Source organism: Lithobates pipiens, unplaced genomic scaffold (genome assembly GCF_037356315.1).
Source record: "Lithobates pipiens isolate NorthernLeopardFrog02 unplaced genomic scaffold, aLitPip1_a1.2 Scaffold_1, whole genome shotgun sequence".
NCBI lineage: Eukaryota > Metazoa > Chordata > Amphibia > Anura > Ranidae > Lithobates > Lithobates pipiens.
The window spans coordinates 81,695,956-81,715,004 of NW_027507685.1; the positions used below are offsets into that span (position 1 = coordinate 81,695,956).

The 19,049-nt window shown below is 44.5% G+C and overlaps 1 protein-coding gene across 2 annotated transcripts in view; it reads left to right on the forward strand.

Annotated features, from left to right (window-relative positions):
• LOC143940592 (neural proliferation differentiation and control protein 1-like) overlaps positions 1-19,049 on the forward strand; it is a 192,820-nt gene that overhangs the window by 154,815 nt on the left and 18,956 nt on the right. For both annotated transcript variants that reach the window (XM_077462245.1, XM_077462157.1), the window contains one exon: positions 18,520-18,589. In XM_077462245.1, coding sequence (XP_077318371.1) covers positions 18,520-18,589 — 70 coding nt within the window. The remainder of the gene's footprint in view (positions 1-18,519; positions 18,590-19,049) is intronic.

The window sequence follows — 19,049 nt, forward strand, 5'->3', positions numbered from 1 at the left end:
TACTAAATCACATGTAGTAACGCGCACACTATCACAACCTATAGACGGAACGTGGAAGACTGGCACAGTCAAGAGGTTGGGAGACGTGTGGGCCAATCCGAACCACCAGATTGAACATGCATATTAAATAAAACCAGAAACCAACAATAACCATAATAACTGTGCCATGAGGGAGCAACCACCCTAGCTCACCCGCGTGACCACCCCAATCCCCACCTCCCCCTCCATTACCACTCTCACATGTCACACCATTCACCCAGGGAAGTGGGGGGGTCGGCCCAGCTAAGATCGAGCCCCCATGGTCCCATTACTCTACTAGTCCCAGGGCAAGCGAGCGATCCCCCCCCCCCCCCCCCCCCGGCGACCGGGCATCTCGCCGCCCACGGTGTCCCAGGTTGATCATACAAAATGTCGCCAGTGGGGACGGAACAGGGATCACCACCCCCAATTACCAGGTCGAGGAGCCCCCTCCCGCCACCCCCAAATGAGGCCCGGGCAGGATGCCTCAGGCAATTCACTATCAGAACATACCCCAGATATGGCTCAGATTCACAATACAAAAGTCCCCACCTCCCCCTTCGGATTCTGAAACCGGCTCCAGCAGCTAAACCTCAACCCCTGTCCTATATGGAAGGCAGGAAAAGTCTACTTATCAAGAGGTAATGTTCTGCCAGCCGGACAGTTCAAGGTTTGGGGGAAGCGAAGTCAGCTCTGGATCCTTGTCTGGATCTGGAACGATGGCGTCTCCTGCTGAGCCTCTGGGGCCTGGGCGGCAACATAAATGGGTGACAAGGGTTAGCAGTCCAACCAGTTCGGGACGGGGGTCGTGGGCCCCCCCCAAGAAAGTGAACAGGTCCGGGAGTTGGTCTGGCCAAAATATAAGAAGCATTGCCCTTAAGAACAATCACATGGAAGGGGTGGCCCCTGTGCTCCTGATGGCATCCAACAGCGGACGCATCGTAAGACGGGACAGGTCCGGAAACACTTGCACTGTGGCTCCGTCAAAGTCTATCTGGCCTTTTGTCCATGCCTGATGCATAATCTCCTCCCTGATGGAATAAAAATGCACTCTGGCCAGCACATCCCTCTGGGCTGTGGGGTCTCCACCTCTGGGGCCTTGCGTGCGATGGACCCGGTCCAGTTCCATCTCCTCCGTTGGGGGTTTATCAAGGAACGTGTTTAAGATGGCCGTCACCGTAGCCTTGAGGTCCATGCCCGTGGTCGCCGCAGGGAGGCCACAGATTCTAACATTGTTCCGTCGGCTATGGTTTTCCCCGTCGTCCACAGACAGCTGTAATGAGATCAGGCGTCGTGCGTGGGACATCTGAGTGTTCTCAGGTGCATGTACCCTAGCTTCCAGCGTGCCTGTAACATGCTCAACAGCAGTCACACACGTGTCAACAGAGTCTATACGCTCCTTAAGTTCATTGATCTCTCTAGACAGGGTACTCACAATGGTTGCGGTGGATTCGGCGATGTCCTGCTTTGTAGGGAGAAGTGCCATGAGCTCTTTCCAGGCCTCCGCTGGCGGTTGCCCCTGTGAGGTGGACCCCGGCACCGTGCGCGGCCCGTCGGAGCCCGGAATGTCCGGGGAGGGGATCGGGGAGTCCGCTCTTAATTCCGGCGAGCGCTGTCCTGGCTGCGCCTGCTGTAACCCTTTCCCGCCTTCTTATTGTGGGCTGAGGATGCCGCAGAGGTGCGCAGTGGCGCCATGTTGGCGGCTGCGGCCTGTGACAGAGTGGCCGGATTGCGGAGGAAATATGCCGTGATGTCTGTGTGTCTGCGGGCGGTCGGTGTCCCGGGAGGAGGGTCTGCCTCTGACATATGCTGGTCTATGGATTAGCCGGCTGTATGCGGTGTTCGGCCTGGTCCCAGCACGGAGCTCCCTAGTAGCACGTCTTCACAGCGCCATAGTCAAGCCACGCCACGCCACATGACAGGTTCATCGCCAGATTTAGCTGCACAGAAAACACAATTACGCCCGCTTACTCTACAGAACAATGTGGCTTCTCTCTCTGTATCTAGATATTACAACAAACATGGATGCCTCCGATTTGCTCTCTACCCAAAACTGTATTACAGTATAAACCTTAGAAAAAAAACTGAAATTAAAATATAAAACACTTTCAAACGCCAGTATTTTCCCATTGTCCAAACATGAGTGAGAAGACCCCCTGGCTCCTCCCACCAACTTCCCGTGTCTCCAAAATGTTGTAGCATGAACCCAGCAAACGAGTTCATTTACATATCAAGGTTACAGGAAAAGGGAAGGGGAGGGGAAGGGGAGCCTAGCCCCATATGCAGGCTATACAATACAAGCCTAACAAAAAACAATGAATGCCTTCTGTGAAACTTCCACACATTTGTAAAATAAAAATAACACACTGCTGTGTACAAAAACTCAGTTCAAGCTAGTTTCACCATCCACTGAAACTCAATGCAAAGTAGAGATTTCCACTGAAAACCAAAATTCACTACAGAAAATGCAATAGCTTAACTGAAAAATCATGTAAAAAGTACAAAAATAGAATTCACTTAAAGGAAATGGTGCCTAGAGAGAAGGTGGCGGCCCAGACCACGTGGCCTAGGAACAAGGTGGTGGCTCAAGTCACATGGTTTCACACACAAGGGAATGGTGTCTACACCTTGCCCTATAGGAAGACTCAGATTTTCAAAATGGCCACCAAGCCTGGTCACATGGCAGACAAAAAAAATTGTGTTTTTCCCGCCAAAACCAACATTTCTCCCCACAAACTTACACATTTGAAAATGCACACTTAAACAGACACACAGTTTAGGAACAGTTCCACTGAAAAGTATGTAATCTTACCACATAATTGAGAATGCATACTTAGTAACATGTTATCCAATGAAACAAAAACACCACATAAAATCACAATTAACACAATATATCCCAGACCAGCTCAAACATAGCCTCTTTTCTAACTTGTTACACAACATGCAGTTTCCATACACATACACTTGAGCTGATCCAAATCACACACACTTTCTCACACACACACACATTCTCACACACATACACTCCGACTTCCAGCATTATCTCAAAAAGACGAAAAAAAAATTATTTTCACAAAGCAGGACCTCCCCAATGCATCAGGCAGAGAAGACGTATCCCTTTTGTCTCAGGACAACAAAGTTTTGATGTCCTAGACTGGGTTCGGTTCTCCCCCTTTTTGCCTGTGCAGAGGGGGGCTCTGTTTGGTCCATAAAAACCTGGCCCGCCATCTGTAATAGCAATCTGGCTGTATGCTATGTACACAGCCACATCTAACTGTGCTCATATAAGCACCCATTTCCATATTAATGATATAATACTTTAGCTTACCTTCCAACCCATTCATCCCAACGAACAGACATGACCATCCTTCTTACGTACTCAGTTCCATGCTTATGCCCCTCCCTGGGGGCCCAACGTCGCCTTTTATTATCTCCCAAATAATGACAAACAGGAAGTGCTTGCCCACAACAGGCAAGCACTTCCTCAGTACAGAAAATTACATCACAGGAAATGACATACATTAAAGGGGAGGGCACTCACAAGAGGAAGTGCACACACCCCCTTTTAGCCAGCATGGAGCACAGACTATAGTGTTTTCAAAGTAAACAGTATGGAGTGAGCTCATTCTAATGGTTCTTAAAAGCTTGAGACAATCTGCTGGGACATTCTTACTGGTGTTGTTAATATACGGTACGAGTATATTAACAAGGCAGATACCAATGTCCTCTTATTAAAGCAGATATGTATCCAAAAAGGATAACGTAGCCACACAGATAAAATAATATGTTTATCTCGTTATGTGGACTTCGCTTCTCTAATGCGCATAGTCATTTGAAGGTAAGAAGCCCAGCGAATTGCGCTTGGTACCTACAAACCAACAAAAATCCACAGACACAGAGAACATGTCTCAAATCCCATGAGAAGGTTTTCATACTGACCGTTTTTACACCACTGGTCTCGATTTGACCCAAGTGCGCTCTGCTAGAGCACTCCTCAATTAAACCGGACACAGGGAGACAGATGACAATCTATAAAACACACATCCTAGAATAAAATGTTACACAATCAAATTTTCCACAACACTACTTTCAGCATGCCTCAGTGTCCTAAGAGAATGGATGTCAGTTCTTCTTTTAACTCTGCTGTGTTAAAAGATTAACCTATTTATCTTATTTGTAAGGTACAGTACACAGGCTGAGTATTCATAGATCATGGGTTATAGGCTTGTACTTTCAGGTGATTGGACACTGGCAAGCTTTTGAGAACATGCCCCCCCAGCGTCCCCCATATAACCCTACCCCTCTCCAAGAGTCCTCAATTGTGTGCTTTTTTTTATAATCCAATTTTTTTTCCTTTTGGCTGGGTTCACACTGGAGCGGCTACGAGAACCGGATGTGATTCGCACCGCACTGCAGTGCAAATCACATCCGATCTCTGTGCGATGCGAGTTCAGCCATACAGATAGTATGGCTGAATTCGCATCGCACCCGCCGCAAACTCGCACGGGACCCTTTTTTTTGGTCCGCAGCAGAATCGGATCGCATGGGTGTTCACACCATGCGATCCGATTCCTGTCCGAGTTTGCAGATCGCACTGCGATATGCGAACTGATCTGGGGGTGTCATTAAGGTTTCACTGACACTCCCAGCAGTCCGCATAGGGCAGTGTGAACTGCCGGCGGGAGGCATGCGATGCGGGAACCCGCTGCAGATTTGCGGCGTTCCCGCATCGCTTCAGTGTGAACCTAACCTAAATTAGCTTTTAAAACAGACAAACAATTCCCAACAGTATACCACTTCCAGCTTCTCATTTACTTATACCATATCCTATCTCCCCAAATAAAAAAAATAAAACAAGAAAAACCCACAGTGTCCCCTCTCCTCCCCAAGAAAGAGAAGGCGATAAAACTCACTTTAATTAATCTCTATTGAATGGAGCTCCCATTTTTCAATTTTTCCCTAAATTCCTCCTTTCCATTTTGAACCATGTATCTCCATCTTTCAGACTCCATTATCCTATCCACTTCTTTCTTCCAATCTATCAAAGTTGGACGTGTAGTCTCTCTTTATAATCTGGGTATTAGTAGTTTTGCCGCATTTAATAGGTGTGCTCTTATACTCTCCTTATATGTTCTCAATTGTGTGCTAGTGTTTTAAGGAGATGGATCTCTTCTATATTATGGAACAATCACATTAGATGAGGAAGAAATGGTCCACTTAGAAAACCTTAGGAAACATGAGAACAGAACACCAGATGGCAGCCTTGCAGGTCTGGGAATTGGCTAGATGCCAAAAAACCCAAGAGGTGCTCAATGCTCCAGTGGAGTGAGCTTTAACTGGCAAGGGGGGAACCTGATCATTGAGACCATAAGCTTAAACAATCAACCAGAACCACTGAGCTATAGAGTGTTGGAACACTGCCAGCATTTTTCAGGCGCTACAATGCTAAAAATAGCACCTGCATAGCGCCTGAAAAAAGCGGCTCCATTCAGGGCTTGCACACTGGAGCGGTGCGCTGGCAGGAAGTCAGAAAAAGTCCTGCCAGCAGCTTCTTTGGAGCAGTGAAGAAGCGGTAAACTCACAAGGATCTATAACATCCCCACAATAGCCACATCCCTGTAATCAGTGATCACTAGAGGTCGGGTTGGCATGTGCTGGAACCCAATACCACCTCACTTTGTACGCTGCTTCTAAGATGGCAGTATTGAAGGAACATTTAGCTACAGAAGTCCAGGCCTTGCTCCAATCCACCAAATCAATCTCAGTACCCAGATCTTGTTCCCACTGGGACATATAGGAGAGTAAGGTGAAAGATGATTGTCCATTCAAAGATACATAGAGAGGGAAAATAAGGCCTGGGGAACCCAGGGCATGTAAACGAATGTGTTCAAAAGTTGTCTGGAACGGGTAGGAAGAGGTACGCCAGAGTGCAGCTATCCATTGTTGGATCTGGACAAAAAGAAATAATTCTGACTGGTGAGCGTCATGGGACTCACAGAATAGAGACCAAGTTGGTGGAGTATGTGTGGACGGACAAGTGGTGTACCTGGGTAAGACCCTGGGAGGTCCACCATGCGAACACCTGAGGCTGGTCGAGACCAGGCGGGGAACAATGGGTTTTTACGAATAGGCAGCAGGGTCAGAAAGGTGGACATAAGGGAGCTCAAGTACCATACCGAGTCCCACAACTTTAAACTATGTTGCACGAGAGGGCTCAATGACGTTGGCCAAAGTTTCTGGGCAAGCCATAGAAACAACACATGGAAAGAGGGGCACAATTAGGGTGTTCCAGAAGCACCAATAGGGGGACATGCATGAGGGCTGTCAAAGATCGAAGCAGGGGGTAGTAATTGGCAGTGAATAGTGAGGAGTAGGTGAGGGGTCATTTGAACTCCCAGATAGTTAATGTATGAAGTTGCCCAACGAAAAGGGAAGTGGGACTGCAATCATGCGACCAGGTCATGATTTAGAGAGACATTTAGGGCCACGGATTTCTATAAGTTAATACGGAGGCCCCAGATTGGGCCAATATCTGATAGAGTGATATTCTAACAGTAAATCAATAAATAAGTAATAAGTCAATTGTTCACTAAAATGTAGGCTAATGTGGTTAAAGTTAATATGGTTAACCTCCCTGGCGGTAATCCCGAGTCTGGCTCGGGTTGGGATTTTACTAACAGGAGCGGTAACCCCGAGCCAGACTCGGGATCGCATCGCTGGATGCAGGGAGGACACAGGGAGAGTTACTTACCTTGTCCCCTGGATCCAGCAATGTCCTCTGCGCTGTGTGATCGCGCTGTCCTCCACTTGATTCACAGTGCCGAATGCCGCCGAGCTCCGTTCCCTGCGACGTTACGGCGTACGGGAGAACGGCGGCAAATTCAAAAAAGTAAAAAGACACAAAAATACGAACCGAACTTCCTGAAAAGTGCCATTCGGAAACTTATGAAAAGAAAAGATCTGGTCCTTCAACCAGCAGACAAAGGGGGCTCAATTGTACTTCTTTCAAAAGAACAATACCGTGAAGGAATGAATAACCTACTAAAAAAAGAAGAAACATACAATAAATTATTGGGAAACCCTATAAAAAGCATTAGAACAAGTAGTACATCTGGGAATGAAGAAAAACATATTGAATAAGAAGGAAGCAAGATACCTAGCACACCGATTATATACTCACTTCCGAAGGTACATAAAGACAAAACGAATCCCCCTTTTAGACCGATTGTGAATGGCATAGAGTCTTTAACCTCAAGAATGGGAAAATATATAGACTCCTTCTTATAACCAGCCATTCAGAAAACTGAAGCATATTTGCGAGACACTAAACAGATGCTTCAAATCATAGACAATATTCCAGAAGAAGAGGGCCCGTGGATCTTGGCTACTGCAGACATATCCTCACTATATACTATAATACCCAATTTCCAAGCATGTGAAGCCACCAAATGGGGCTTGAGAACACATACTAAATTACCATGCATGCAAAGAAAGTTTATCATCAAATGCTTGGATTTTTGTTTAAAAAACAATTAACTTTTGGTACGAAAAGAACTACTACCACCAACAAACAGGTGTTGCAATTGGGGGCCAAATTCGCCCCGAGTGTGGCAGGCCTATTCATGGCAAAGTGGGAAGAAGAAATGGTGTTTGACAATAGACCCCCAGAACTGGTAATATACAGAAGATATATTGATGATATCTGTATAATCTGGAAAGGAGACCAAAACCAACTGACTCTATCTTTAGAAAAATTTAATTTGAATGAAAAAAAACATAAAACTAACATGGGAGATAAGCAAAGAAAAAGTAACATTCTTAGATTTAGAGATTATACAAGAAGGATTGAAACTAAAAACGCAGACACACTTTAAAAATATAGACAAGAATAGCTACCTCCCAGTGGATAGCTGCCACCATAAGAATTGTATTTTTAATATACCGAAAGGACAATTTATGAGGCTAAGACGGAATTGCTCCAAAATGGAAACCTTCATGAGCCAAGCAGATACAATGGGAGAAAGGTTTATTACAAAAGGATAAGATAAAGAATTGATCAATGAGAAGATAGAGGAAGTGCAAGAAATGGACCGCAGAATCCTGATCCAAGATAAAAAAGATAAAAATAGAAAGGAAGTGAATATGAAAGAGGGATCTCTGATTTTGGACTTTAACATACAGCACAAAAATATTGAGAAGATTATTAGAAGACATTGGCATATACTACTGGCTGACAGACATCTGTGTGAAAATCTGTCAAAGCACCGAAAATTTATATATAAAAGAGCACCCACAATCATGGGCGTCCGCAGAACTTTTTTCAGGGGGGGGCATCATCTTAGGGCTACCCATGAGCCGCCCCTTTTTGACAGTGTCATTATCACATTATCATGGTCAGAGACTGCAGACATAGTACAGCCCCTGGATAAGTAATGGATAATGGCCGACAGGCCCTCTTACCAGACCCAGCGAGACTACAGCAGTGATCCCTCTGGCTGGATGATCACTCACTCTGGGTTTCCCTGGGGCGACTCTGGTCAGTAGTGTAGCATGTCTGTACCCTGCCAGTGGCTTAGCCTTTCACTCTCTGGTGGAGCGGGGCAGCGTGGCTCACTCTCTGGTGGAGCGGGGCAGCGTGGCTCACTCTCTGGTGGAGCGGGGCAGCGTGGCTCACTCTCTGGTGGAGCGGGGCAGCGTGGCTCACTCTCTGGTGGAGCGGGGCAGCGTGGCTCACTCTCTGGTGGAGCGGGGCAGCGTGGCTCACTCTCTGGTGGAGCGGGGCAGCGTGGCTCACTCTCTGGTGGAGCGGGGCAGCGTGGCTCACTCTCTGGTGGAGCTGGGCAGGGTGGCTCACTCTCTGGCGGAGCTGGACAGGGTGTCTCTCTCTCTGATGGCACTGAACAGTGTGTTTCTCTGGTGGTGCTGGGCAGCGTGACTCTCTCTCTCTGGCTTCCGCCAAGCACACTCCTCGTTCTTTGTCCTGTAGCACTCTCTCCCTCAGCTTTTTTCCAGACAATCTGTCGCTCTCTTGATCAAGCGGTAGCCTCCTCCTTGTGGAAAATGGGGCCACAAATCTTTGGGATTACATGTCCCATAATGCTGTCCTCTCCTTGTCTCCTTTGATTGGCCCTCAGTTGTGGCCAATGGGGAAGGAACGGAGGGGGCAGGAAGCTGGGCGGGGAACCTAGTGAGAGCCACTGTCTCTTCTCCTTAACTGGAGAAAGGGGGGTGACCAGGGGAAACCTCTGATAGCCTGCAGCTCACCTTTCTCCTGTCACAGCACCGCTGAGTTCTCTGCTGGACTGAGCAGGAAAAAGAGCCTGCAGTCACATTACACTGATCGGGGGCTTGACAGCACCTTGATGGTGTCACCTGACTGGCTGGTGGCACCCGGGTGCGGGCTGCCCAGACCCATATAGCGACGCCACTGTGCTGAATTTAACAGTGCTGATCCGCTCCCTGATTCCAGGGGGCAGAGTTGCCAACCCTCCGAGGCAAAATTTACTGTCAGGATGCCAAAAATTTACAAACGGCACCCTTTTTTTACTGGCACTGCAAAAAAGTACCTAAAATTACAGTTTTCGTGCTAAACAGTGCAAATATCAATATTTAAACCTTTAAACATATATCTAGTTCTATTAGCAATGTGTTTAAGTTTAACAAAAGTAAAAAAACATATATTTCTGCATTGACATGAAGGTCAGGTTACTATAACCCAGCTAGCACAGAGTTCCCCCCTATATCAGAGTCTGCACGAAACTTATGTAAACCGGAACGCTGCAAATCATGATCTAAGGGGGGATTCTGATGTAGAGGGGGGCTCTGGTGACCAGAGACCAACTTATATCAGAGTCCACTGTGTTCCCTTTACATCAGAGATCCCAACTGCATCAGGGTCCACAGATTGAGTTCCCCCTTGCACTGTAAGGGGGAATCCTGCAGACTCTGATGTAAAGGGGAACACCAGGAACTCTGATGTGGGGGGCACTCTGGTGACTAGAGACCACCTTCCATACAGTGAATACACTAAAGTAAGGGGGGTTACTAATATAGGGGGGAAACCTTTATATCAGTGCCCCCTTACATCAGTGACTCCCCCTCAGATTGGCCTGGCGGCACTGTCACTGAACTCCTCTTGGGTGCACAGTGCAAGACTCAGTCAAATGGCTCCAGCTTGGTGGCTCTGGGTTTTATCCTACAGGAGACAGTCAGAGGCTGCGGATATGCTACAGGAGACGGTCAGAGGCTGCGAATATATGATACAGGAGACGGTCAGAGGCTGCAGATATGCTACAGGAGACGGTCAGAGGCTGCGGATATGCTACAGGAGACGGTCAGAGGCTGCGGATATGCTACAGGAGACGGTCAGAGGCTGCGGATATGCTACAGGAGACGGTCAGAGGCTGCGGATATGCTACAGGAGACGGTCAGAGACTGCGGATATGCTAGAGGAGACGGTCAGAGACTGCGGATATGCTAGAGGAGACGGTCAGAGACTGCGGATATGCTAGAGGAGACGGTCAGAGACTGCGGATATGCTACAGGAGACGGCCAGAGACTGCGGATATGCTAGAGGAGACGGTCAGAGACTGCGGATATGCTAGAGGAGACGGTCAGAGACTGCAGATATGCTAGAGGAGACGGTCAGAGGCTGCGGATATGCTAGAGGAGACGGTCAGAGGCTGCGGATATGCTAGAGGAGACGGTCAGAGACTGCGGATATGCTACAGGAGACGGTCAGAGGCTGCAGATATGCTAGAGGAGACGGTCAGAGGCTGCAGATATGCTAGAGGAGACGGCCAGAGGCTGCAGATATGCTAGAGGAGACGGTCAGAGGCTGCAGATATGCTAGAGGAGACGGTCAGAGGCTGCAGATATGCTAGAGGAGACGGTCAGAGACTGTGGATATGCTACAGGAGACGGTCAGAGGCTGCGGATATGCTAGAGGAGACGGTCAGAGACTGTGGATATGCTAGAGGAGACGGTCAGAGACTGTGGATATGCTAGAGGAGACGGTCAGAGACTGTGGATATGCTAGAGGAGACGGTCAGAGACTGTGGATATGCTAGAGGAGACGGTCAGAGGCTGCGGATATGCTAGAGGAGACGGTCAGAGACTGTGGATATGCTACAGGAGACGGTAGGAGAGTGCAAACATGATACAGGAGACCAAAATGTGCTCACTACTACTTATTCAGATAAAAATATATGAATAAACACCTCAAGACCATCAAGCACAACACATGATCAATTATGTTATGAGCAAACAGTTCACACAAACTATAAGGACACAATATACAGCAGCACTTTTCATCAGAAAATCAGCCAAATCATATTGCTGCTGCCTCCCCTCTCCTGGCATGCTGGGATTTGGAGTGCCCCAGACACATGAGGTGGTAACTCTGGAGAGGACTCAGGAGGCTGTGCCTGGACTGGACTGGTGAGCACTACAGGCAATAGAGATTGTGGGAGATCTCGGAAAACGTCCTCCCTAGTCAGTTTAGAAGCATATAGCAATGCAAATCTGACACAAAAAAACGATGTACTGACTGTACACAACAAGCCTGCTACACAACCCATTCTCTGCCCCCCTCCTCCTGCCCACTAAGACAAGGCAATGAGAGACATTTAACTAATCATTGCTTTACCCTCCTCTGCTAGGCTGAATACAGTCCGTCCGGCTCCACTGCAGGCTGACTCCTCCCCTCACTCTTCCAGCATCTCCTGTGCAGATTTTGAATAAGGCACGCTGTGGAAGGGGTGGGAGGGAACAAGACTAGTAGCAGGCGCAGCGGTGTCAGAAAGATCATTGGAATGCATCGGAGACTCTCTGCATGCTTCGGAACTGCACATACGCAGTTCCGAGCCGGGACTGTCAGATTTTGTATTGCCCCTAAAAACACGGATGGTTGGCAACAATGCCAGGGGGGGGCAGTTGACCCCCCTTGCCCCTATCTGCGGACGCCCATGCCCTTGCCCCTATCTGCGGACGCCCATGCCCACAATTCGAGACAAAGTGGTTAAGAACATACCAGACCCTCCAAAGAAACCTTTTACGTTTTTCTCTGGAAAGGGTTTTTTCCCTTGTAAAGGGTGCTATGCTTGTAAAAGAACAAAACGACCCAACAAAAAGAAATCTGAAATTAAATCAACCAGCACAGGAGATATATATGAAATAAAAAACTTCATCTGCTGCAATACGGAAGGAGCAGTATATGTGCTAGAATGTAGTTGTGGCCTTCAATATGTGGGACGTACCAAACGTCCACTTAGAGTATGGATTAAGGAGCATGTTCAAAATATTCTCAAAGGGTACGATAAACATAGTGTATCCAAACATTTTTTATTACACCACAACAAAGACCCCTCAGACCTAAAATTTTGAGGAATAGAACCTTATATTAAACATTGGCGAGGAGGACACAAGGTTAGGACTCTTGAGTCAATTAAACTCAAAATGGATCTTCACACTAGGCACTTTCTCACTTAGAGGTATGAATATTGAATTCGACCTCAACTGTTTTCTTAATGACTTTTGATTTGACATTTTAGTATATTAAACATTTTTTTTAAACAATATCCTAGATGAATTTAATACATTTTTAACTTCTAATAATATATTTTAAAAATAGTCTATATATATATTTATTAATCTTAAACAATTTAAATAAGGTCAAATAGGGCAATTATTAGAATAGACTACTTTCTCCGTTGTTGCTTATATATATTTATTATATTTTATCCCACTTTACACCAGTAATGTTAGAAATTGAGGCACATATTAAATTAATGATAATAGGACTATTTCCTCTGGTCGTTTTATTTTTTTATTTTATTTTTTCTTTTGTAATATATAGATACATCTCACTTTTATATGCTTTTTTTTCTCTCTTTTTTTCATATTTTATTTTTTACTTTTATTATTTATTTTAGTTCTTTTTATATATATATATATATTTTATTACTACTTTATTATATATTTTCTTTCTTTATTTCTTCATATCTAAATTATAATTTATTAAATTTCTGTTTCATGTAATTTTTATATATTTTTTCTATATTTGGAATGTGGTGTGCATCACTGTTGAGCGTCTTTCCATCTCCCTCCATTTTTTAACATAAATATTTTTTATTTATTATTATCTAGCAATGTCACAAATAAAATATTTTTTACTGTCTGCCAAAAACAATATACCACCTATAAAATGGCGGCACCCGCGGTAGCGACACTTTATCAAGTTAGTTGCCTCCGTGGTGGAAAAATATAACCTAGAAAATGGCGACAGTGTTTTTGGACTATTTTTTGCACTGTTCTCTGTACTTTAATCATTCTTAACCACTTGCAGACCGGACCAATTTGCTGGTCAAAGACCAGACCCCTTTTTGCGATTCGGCACTGCGTCGCTTTAACTGACAATTGCGCGGTCGTGCGATGTGGCTCCCAAACAAAATTGATGTCCTTTTTTCCTACAAATAGAGCTTTCTTTTGGTGGTATTTGATCATCCCTGCGGTTTTTATTTTTTGCGCTATAACCAAAAATAGAGCGACAATTTTGAAAAAAAACGCATTATTTTTTACTTTTTGTTATAATAAATATCCCCCAAAAATATATAAAAAAAACTTTTTTTTCCCTCAGTTTAGGCCGATACGTATTCTTCTACATATTTTTGGTAAAAAAAATTGCAATGAGCGATTATTGATTGGTTTGTGCAAAAGTTATAGCGTTTACAAAATAGGGATAGTTTTATAGCATTTTTATTAATAATTTTTTACTATTTTTTTTTTACTAGTAATGGCGGTGATCAGCGATTTTTATTGTGACTGCGACATTGTGGGGGACCCATCAGACATTTTTGGGACCATTGTCATTTATACAGTAATCACTGCTATATAAATGCAGTGATTCCTGTGTAAATGACACTGGCAGTGAAAGAGTTAACCAGTGGGTGGCAGTGTAGGGGTTAAGTGTTCCTAGGGGTGTGTTACCAACTGTGGGGGGGTTGGGCTTTCATTTAGTGAACACTGATCTCTGCTCCAATCACATGGAGCAGAGATCAGCGTCACTAGTTGCTAGGCAGAATGGAGAAATGTTGTTTACACAGCATTTCCTCCATTCGGCCGCTCCGTGAGACGATCGCAGGGATGCCCGCGGCGATCGAGTCCGCGGGTCCCGCGACCGGACTCACGGGGGTCCCGACCAGCGCGGGAGCGCACCGCCGGCGGCACGCTCCCAATGGCAGGGCGGCATTGAATACTGGACGTACCTGTATGCCAATATGCCTGCCCGTGCCATTCTGTCTACGTACATCGTCGTGCGTTGGTCGGGAAGTGGTTAAGCTAGAAGTATATGGACAATAGTTTCGATACTTTATGTGACGCACGTTGGAAACGGCTCTGCAGTGCATTTACTAATTCCTGTTGCTTGCTGTTTTTTGTACCTCTAATCTATTTTGAAGTTATAAGTCATATGGATATTTTCTTTGATACTTTATTATGATTCTGTATCTGTAGTTCTGTTTGTGATTTTTCTTGCACCCCTGTAGTGTGTTTATTTATTTTTATTTTTTGCACTCAGCACTTTATAGATATTGATCTATTATCTATCAATCTGCACCACATAGTGTTTAAAGTATATCTATGCACGTTTAGCCCTTTTTATCATTTTAGATCACCCCTATGAGTGTTTTTACTATTAAGCATTCACCAGATATTTGTTTTCAGAATTTGAGCACTTGGCACTTTCAGTGCTTTACTATTTATCTATAATTCTACATTGATTTTGGATGAATTTATACTGCACACAGTGATTACAATATATTTATGTGGAGTGATTTACCTTTAACCATTTTAACTTTAACCACATTAGCCTACATTTTAGTGAACAATTGACTTATTACTTATTTATTGATTTACTGTTAGAATATCACTCTATCAGATATTGGCCCAATCTGATTACCTGTAGAATTGGGAAGTAGACATACTCCCTATATCATAAATAGAGTGCGGGACCAGCGCGTCACCAACATACCCCTTGACTCTACACTAAGTGGATACGGTCTGATCCATTTTCGGTGTACACAGCAGTCCTTTTACTCTACTTGCCATTAAATGGTAGCGCAGGAATAATCTTTTATTAATTTTATTAATACAGAGGCCCAAAATGGATGAGAACAGTGTCAAGAGGTGTAATAGGTTGGGGAGAGTTGTAAGGGTGTTAGTCAAGGTCAGAAGAGCATCATCAGCAAAGAGGCTTGACTTGAAATCACGGCCTGCATAGGGAATTCACATTCTGGTCTGCACAAAGTGCGAGTGCTAGAGGATCCAAGGCCAAAAAGGAATAAAGCTGGGGACAGGGGGCACCCCTGCCTCATGCCCCTGTGGATAGAGAAGGGTGTAGAAAAGTACCCTGTATATTTGACTGCAGCAGTAGGAGTATAATGCATGAATCCAGGTCAGCAAGGCTTCCCCAAAACCCCAACCAGAGAGCACAAATTGCAAGTATTACCATGACAAGATGTCAAAGGCCTTGTAAACATCTAAAAGAAGCCTGGTATTGATGAATGAACCACTTTACAGACATTATCACGAGCCTGCCTTCCTGGGACGAAACCCACCTGATCCCTGTGGATCAAGTGGCCTACATATTGATCGATGAATGCGCTCAGAATTCTACCTAGATACATAGTTAGTAAGGTTGAAGTGAGTGAGTGTTTACAATTGTCCCTATCCCTATACACTGTGTCTCATTAAGATGCTCATCTATTTATTTAAGGTAACCATATAGCACCGTCAATTTACACAGCACTCCACACATACATTGCACACTCACATTGGTCCCTATCCTCAAGGAGCCAATAATCCAAGGTCCCCAACTCACATTCATATACTAGGGACAATTGTTTTTTTGGGCAGAAGCCAATTAACCTACCAGCATGTCTTTGGAGTGTGGGAGGAAACCAGAGTACCCGGAGGAAACCCACACAGGCACAGGGAGAACATACAAACTCCAGGCAGGTAGTGTCGTGGTTGGGAGTCAAACTGGTGACCCTTTTTACTGCTAGGAGAGAGTGCTACCCACTACACCACTGTGATCACCTAGGAAAGTGGGAAGCCAAGGGTCTTGGGAACAGAATAGAAAGAGCGGAAACTTGGCCCATTGGTCTAGGCCTAACTGCAGAAAAAAATAATTCTTCAAACCCCGAAAACACCTGGGATGAAAACCCCTAGACAGACAGCAAGCAAAGTATACCTTCCATCAAAGATAGATCTTGTAGCAAAGGGACTTCATAGCCTTGAGTGAAATCACACACTCAGAGGTGACCCTGTCCCTTTGAACCTGAGCTTCAGCAGCCATGCCAATTAAGGCAGTGACCAAGAAGTAGGATGGCAAATTAGTCCATGGTATAGCAGATTTGAACATTCTGGAAGAGGCCACAGCGTCGGCACCAGTGGATCCCTGAACCTGGATGCAAACCTGTCTCATCTGTTGTTAAACCTGGAGACTAGGAGATATACATCCAGCATCCCCCACTAGTGACACGGTCCAGAGACCACTCCCCAGGTTCCAGATGCTACCAGCTAAGGAAATGTGCCTGTTGATGGTCTGCATTGGGAATGTATGGGGCTAATGGAGGCTAAGGAAATGTGCCTGCTGATAGTCTGCACTGGGAATGTATGGGGCTAATGGAGCTGGAACATGAAGTTACTGCCTAAGACAGGATCTGCTTGACCCTTCATGCCACAGTGAGCCTTTCTGTTACTTCCTGATGATTGATGTATGCCACTGTCCGACTGGATCCAAATAAGATAGTCCTCCAACATGCTAGTCCAATAATGCTGAAAGGACAGCCACATTGCCTTAAAATCCAAGATTTTGGCCGAAAGAAGAGACTCCTCTGACAACCAAGTTCCCTGCACCAACAAGATGCCCAGGTTTCCCTTCCTTCTCAGCACAGCAGGCTTGCACTTGTTGTTGCACCTTAATGTCAGAAGGGCTTGCCAGTGGATTCGTCAGTGTCATACCTTATGGGCAGACAGGGAAGTACCCTTGGGGGAGTTTGAAGTGGAAGGTGAGGGCGAATGAAAGTGAAAGCAAGCTGCTTGGCAGGAACAGATGAAGTTGACTTGGCACTCTTCTCCTTCGGCTTCTTTTGCTGTGGAAGACGAGTGCTTTTGCCCCTTGTAGCATCTTTGATGATAACATCTAGAGTCAGTCTGAAGAGATATTGTACCTTGAAGGCCATGATCGGGTGCTTCTTGCAAAAAACTCTGCAGTCCAACAACAGCCACATATGTACTGACAAGAGACTAATGCGAGAAAGCAGCCCTGAGGCTTATATCAGGCCATGGTAGTTTCATTTTAAAGCCAAAGATATCTCCCACATTCACAATGAGTACAGGGTCAACAGCAGCAGAGGATAATGACATAAGTGAGTGACATTTAGGGATCTGTTTATAAAGCAAAAGTAAGGATCTGCTGCTAGCTAACAAAAAAAAAAGAAAAAATACACGCACATTACATAAACGTATTTCCTATGCTCCTCAGCTCTATCTAGTGGCCATATTGCAGTATTTCACCACTGCCCATAATACATTTAATTATTCTCTTCAAAATTAATGTTCTTTTATTATGGATAGTAGTAAAATACCACATTATGGTATGGAGCTGAGGAGCATATGAAATACATAAGCCTTTGGAACAAGAGATATTATGTAAAAATTCTAGAGAAAGTTAGAGGAAATTATCCAAAAATAAATAAGTAACCAATGACTACCTTTACTTGCTATTTCATACTAGTGTTCTTTAGATGCGTTACATCATATCTCTTGTTACAAAGACATATGTATTTCCTAAGATCCTCTGCTCTATCTAGTGACCAAAATGCAATATTATACTACTGCCCATAAAAAGGCACATTTGTTAAGAAGGGAAATGGCTAAACAACTTACATTTTTGACCAATTTGCACAGAACATGTACATGCAGATTCACTGGATGAATTACTATGCATATTTTTCATAAATAGACCCCTTTGACTTCCTGTGTTCCTTAATCGATGAGAAAGAAGTTTACATACACTTTAAATACATACAATATAAACAAAGAGAAACTAAGCTAAACCTTAGATGTAAACACTAAAAGAATGACATTTTCAATGGTCCAATTTTTTTAAGCAGAAGTTTGGTATTATTGCAGCTATACCAATAGTTCTAAAACAAAAAGGGAAAAAAATGACACATACATAAAGCACAGCAAATATGTGCATTACAAATATGCATTGCATGGTTGCACTGACTTATTTCTGGGCTCCGGTGCAAATGGCACCCAATCTATCTGGATAAGGAAACAAACAAAAAAAGCCATGAGAGCTTAGTCTTGTGCCTGCGAATTTAGAAATTTGGCTGCAGTAGTTCTTTAACTATATGAAAGTAGTTCCTCAATTCATATAAAATCTATTATTGGCTTGGTGATGGTGACAATGTTGTCTTCACACTTTCCTAGGTTACAGAAAGAGGTCAGACTGGCTCAGGAGATGGAATACAAGGGCAACCATCACCACCCCTGCAAGATGGTAAGACAGAAAACTCACCCAACCATAACTGCTCATGAAACAAACTGATCACAGTGCATTTTTTTTTGGTACAAAGGTTTCAAAACATATTTGTTTGATTGGGCAGTGTAAATGAATCAAATTATCTAATGAGCAAAGTAAACTAGCAGGGCTGGAAATTTCGAACTGTTAACAACTACATAAACCAGAGCTGCACTCTGCAGGATGGGCTCTGGATAAGCTGCAAGCATGCCTTTGATTGCTCCATATTTTCATATGCAGTACTCTGAATTAGGAGGAGAAATACATTTTCTACAGTACACTCAAAAAATGAAATGTATACAGAAAATGGAATACAGATACACAGGGTCCCCAAATTAAAGCTTAGTTCCACCCATAATTTATTCTTTATTTCAATTTGTACATTTGAATGAATGAATGAATATATAGCGCACAACGCGAACTGAATCACCTCAAGGCG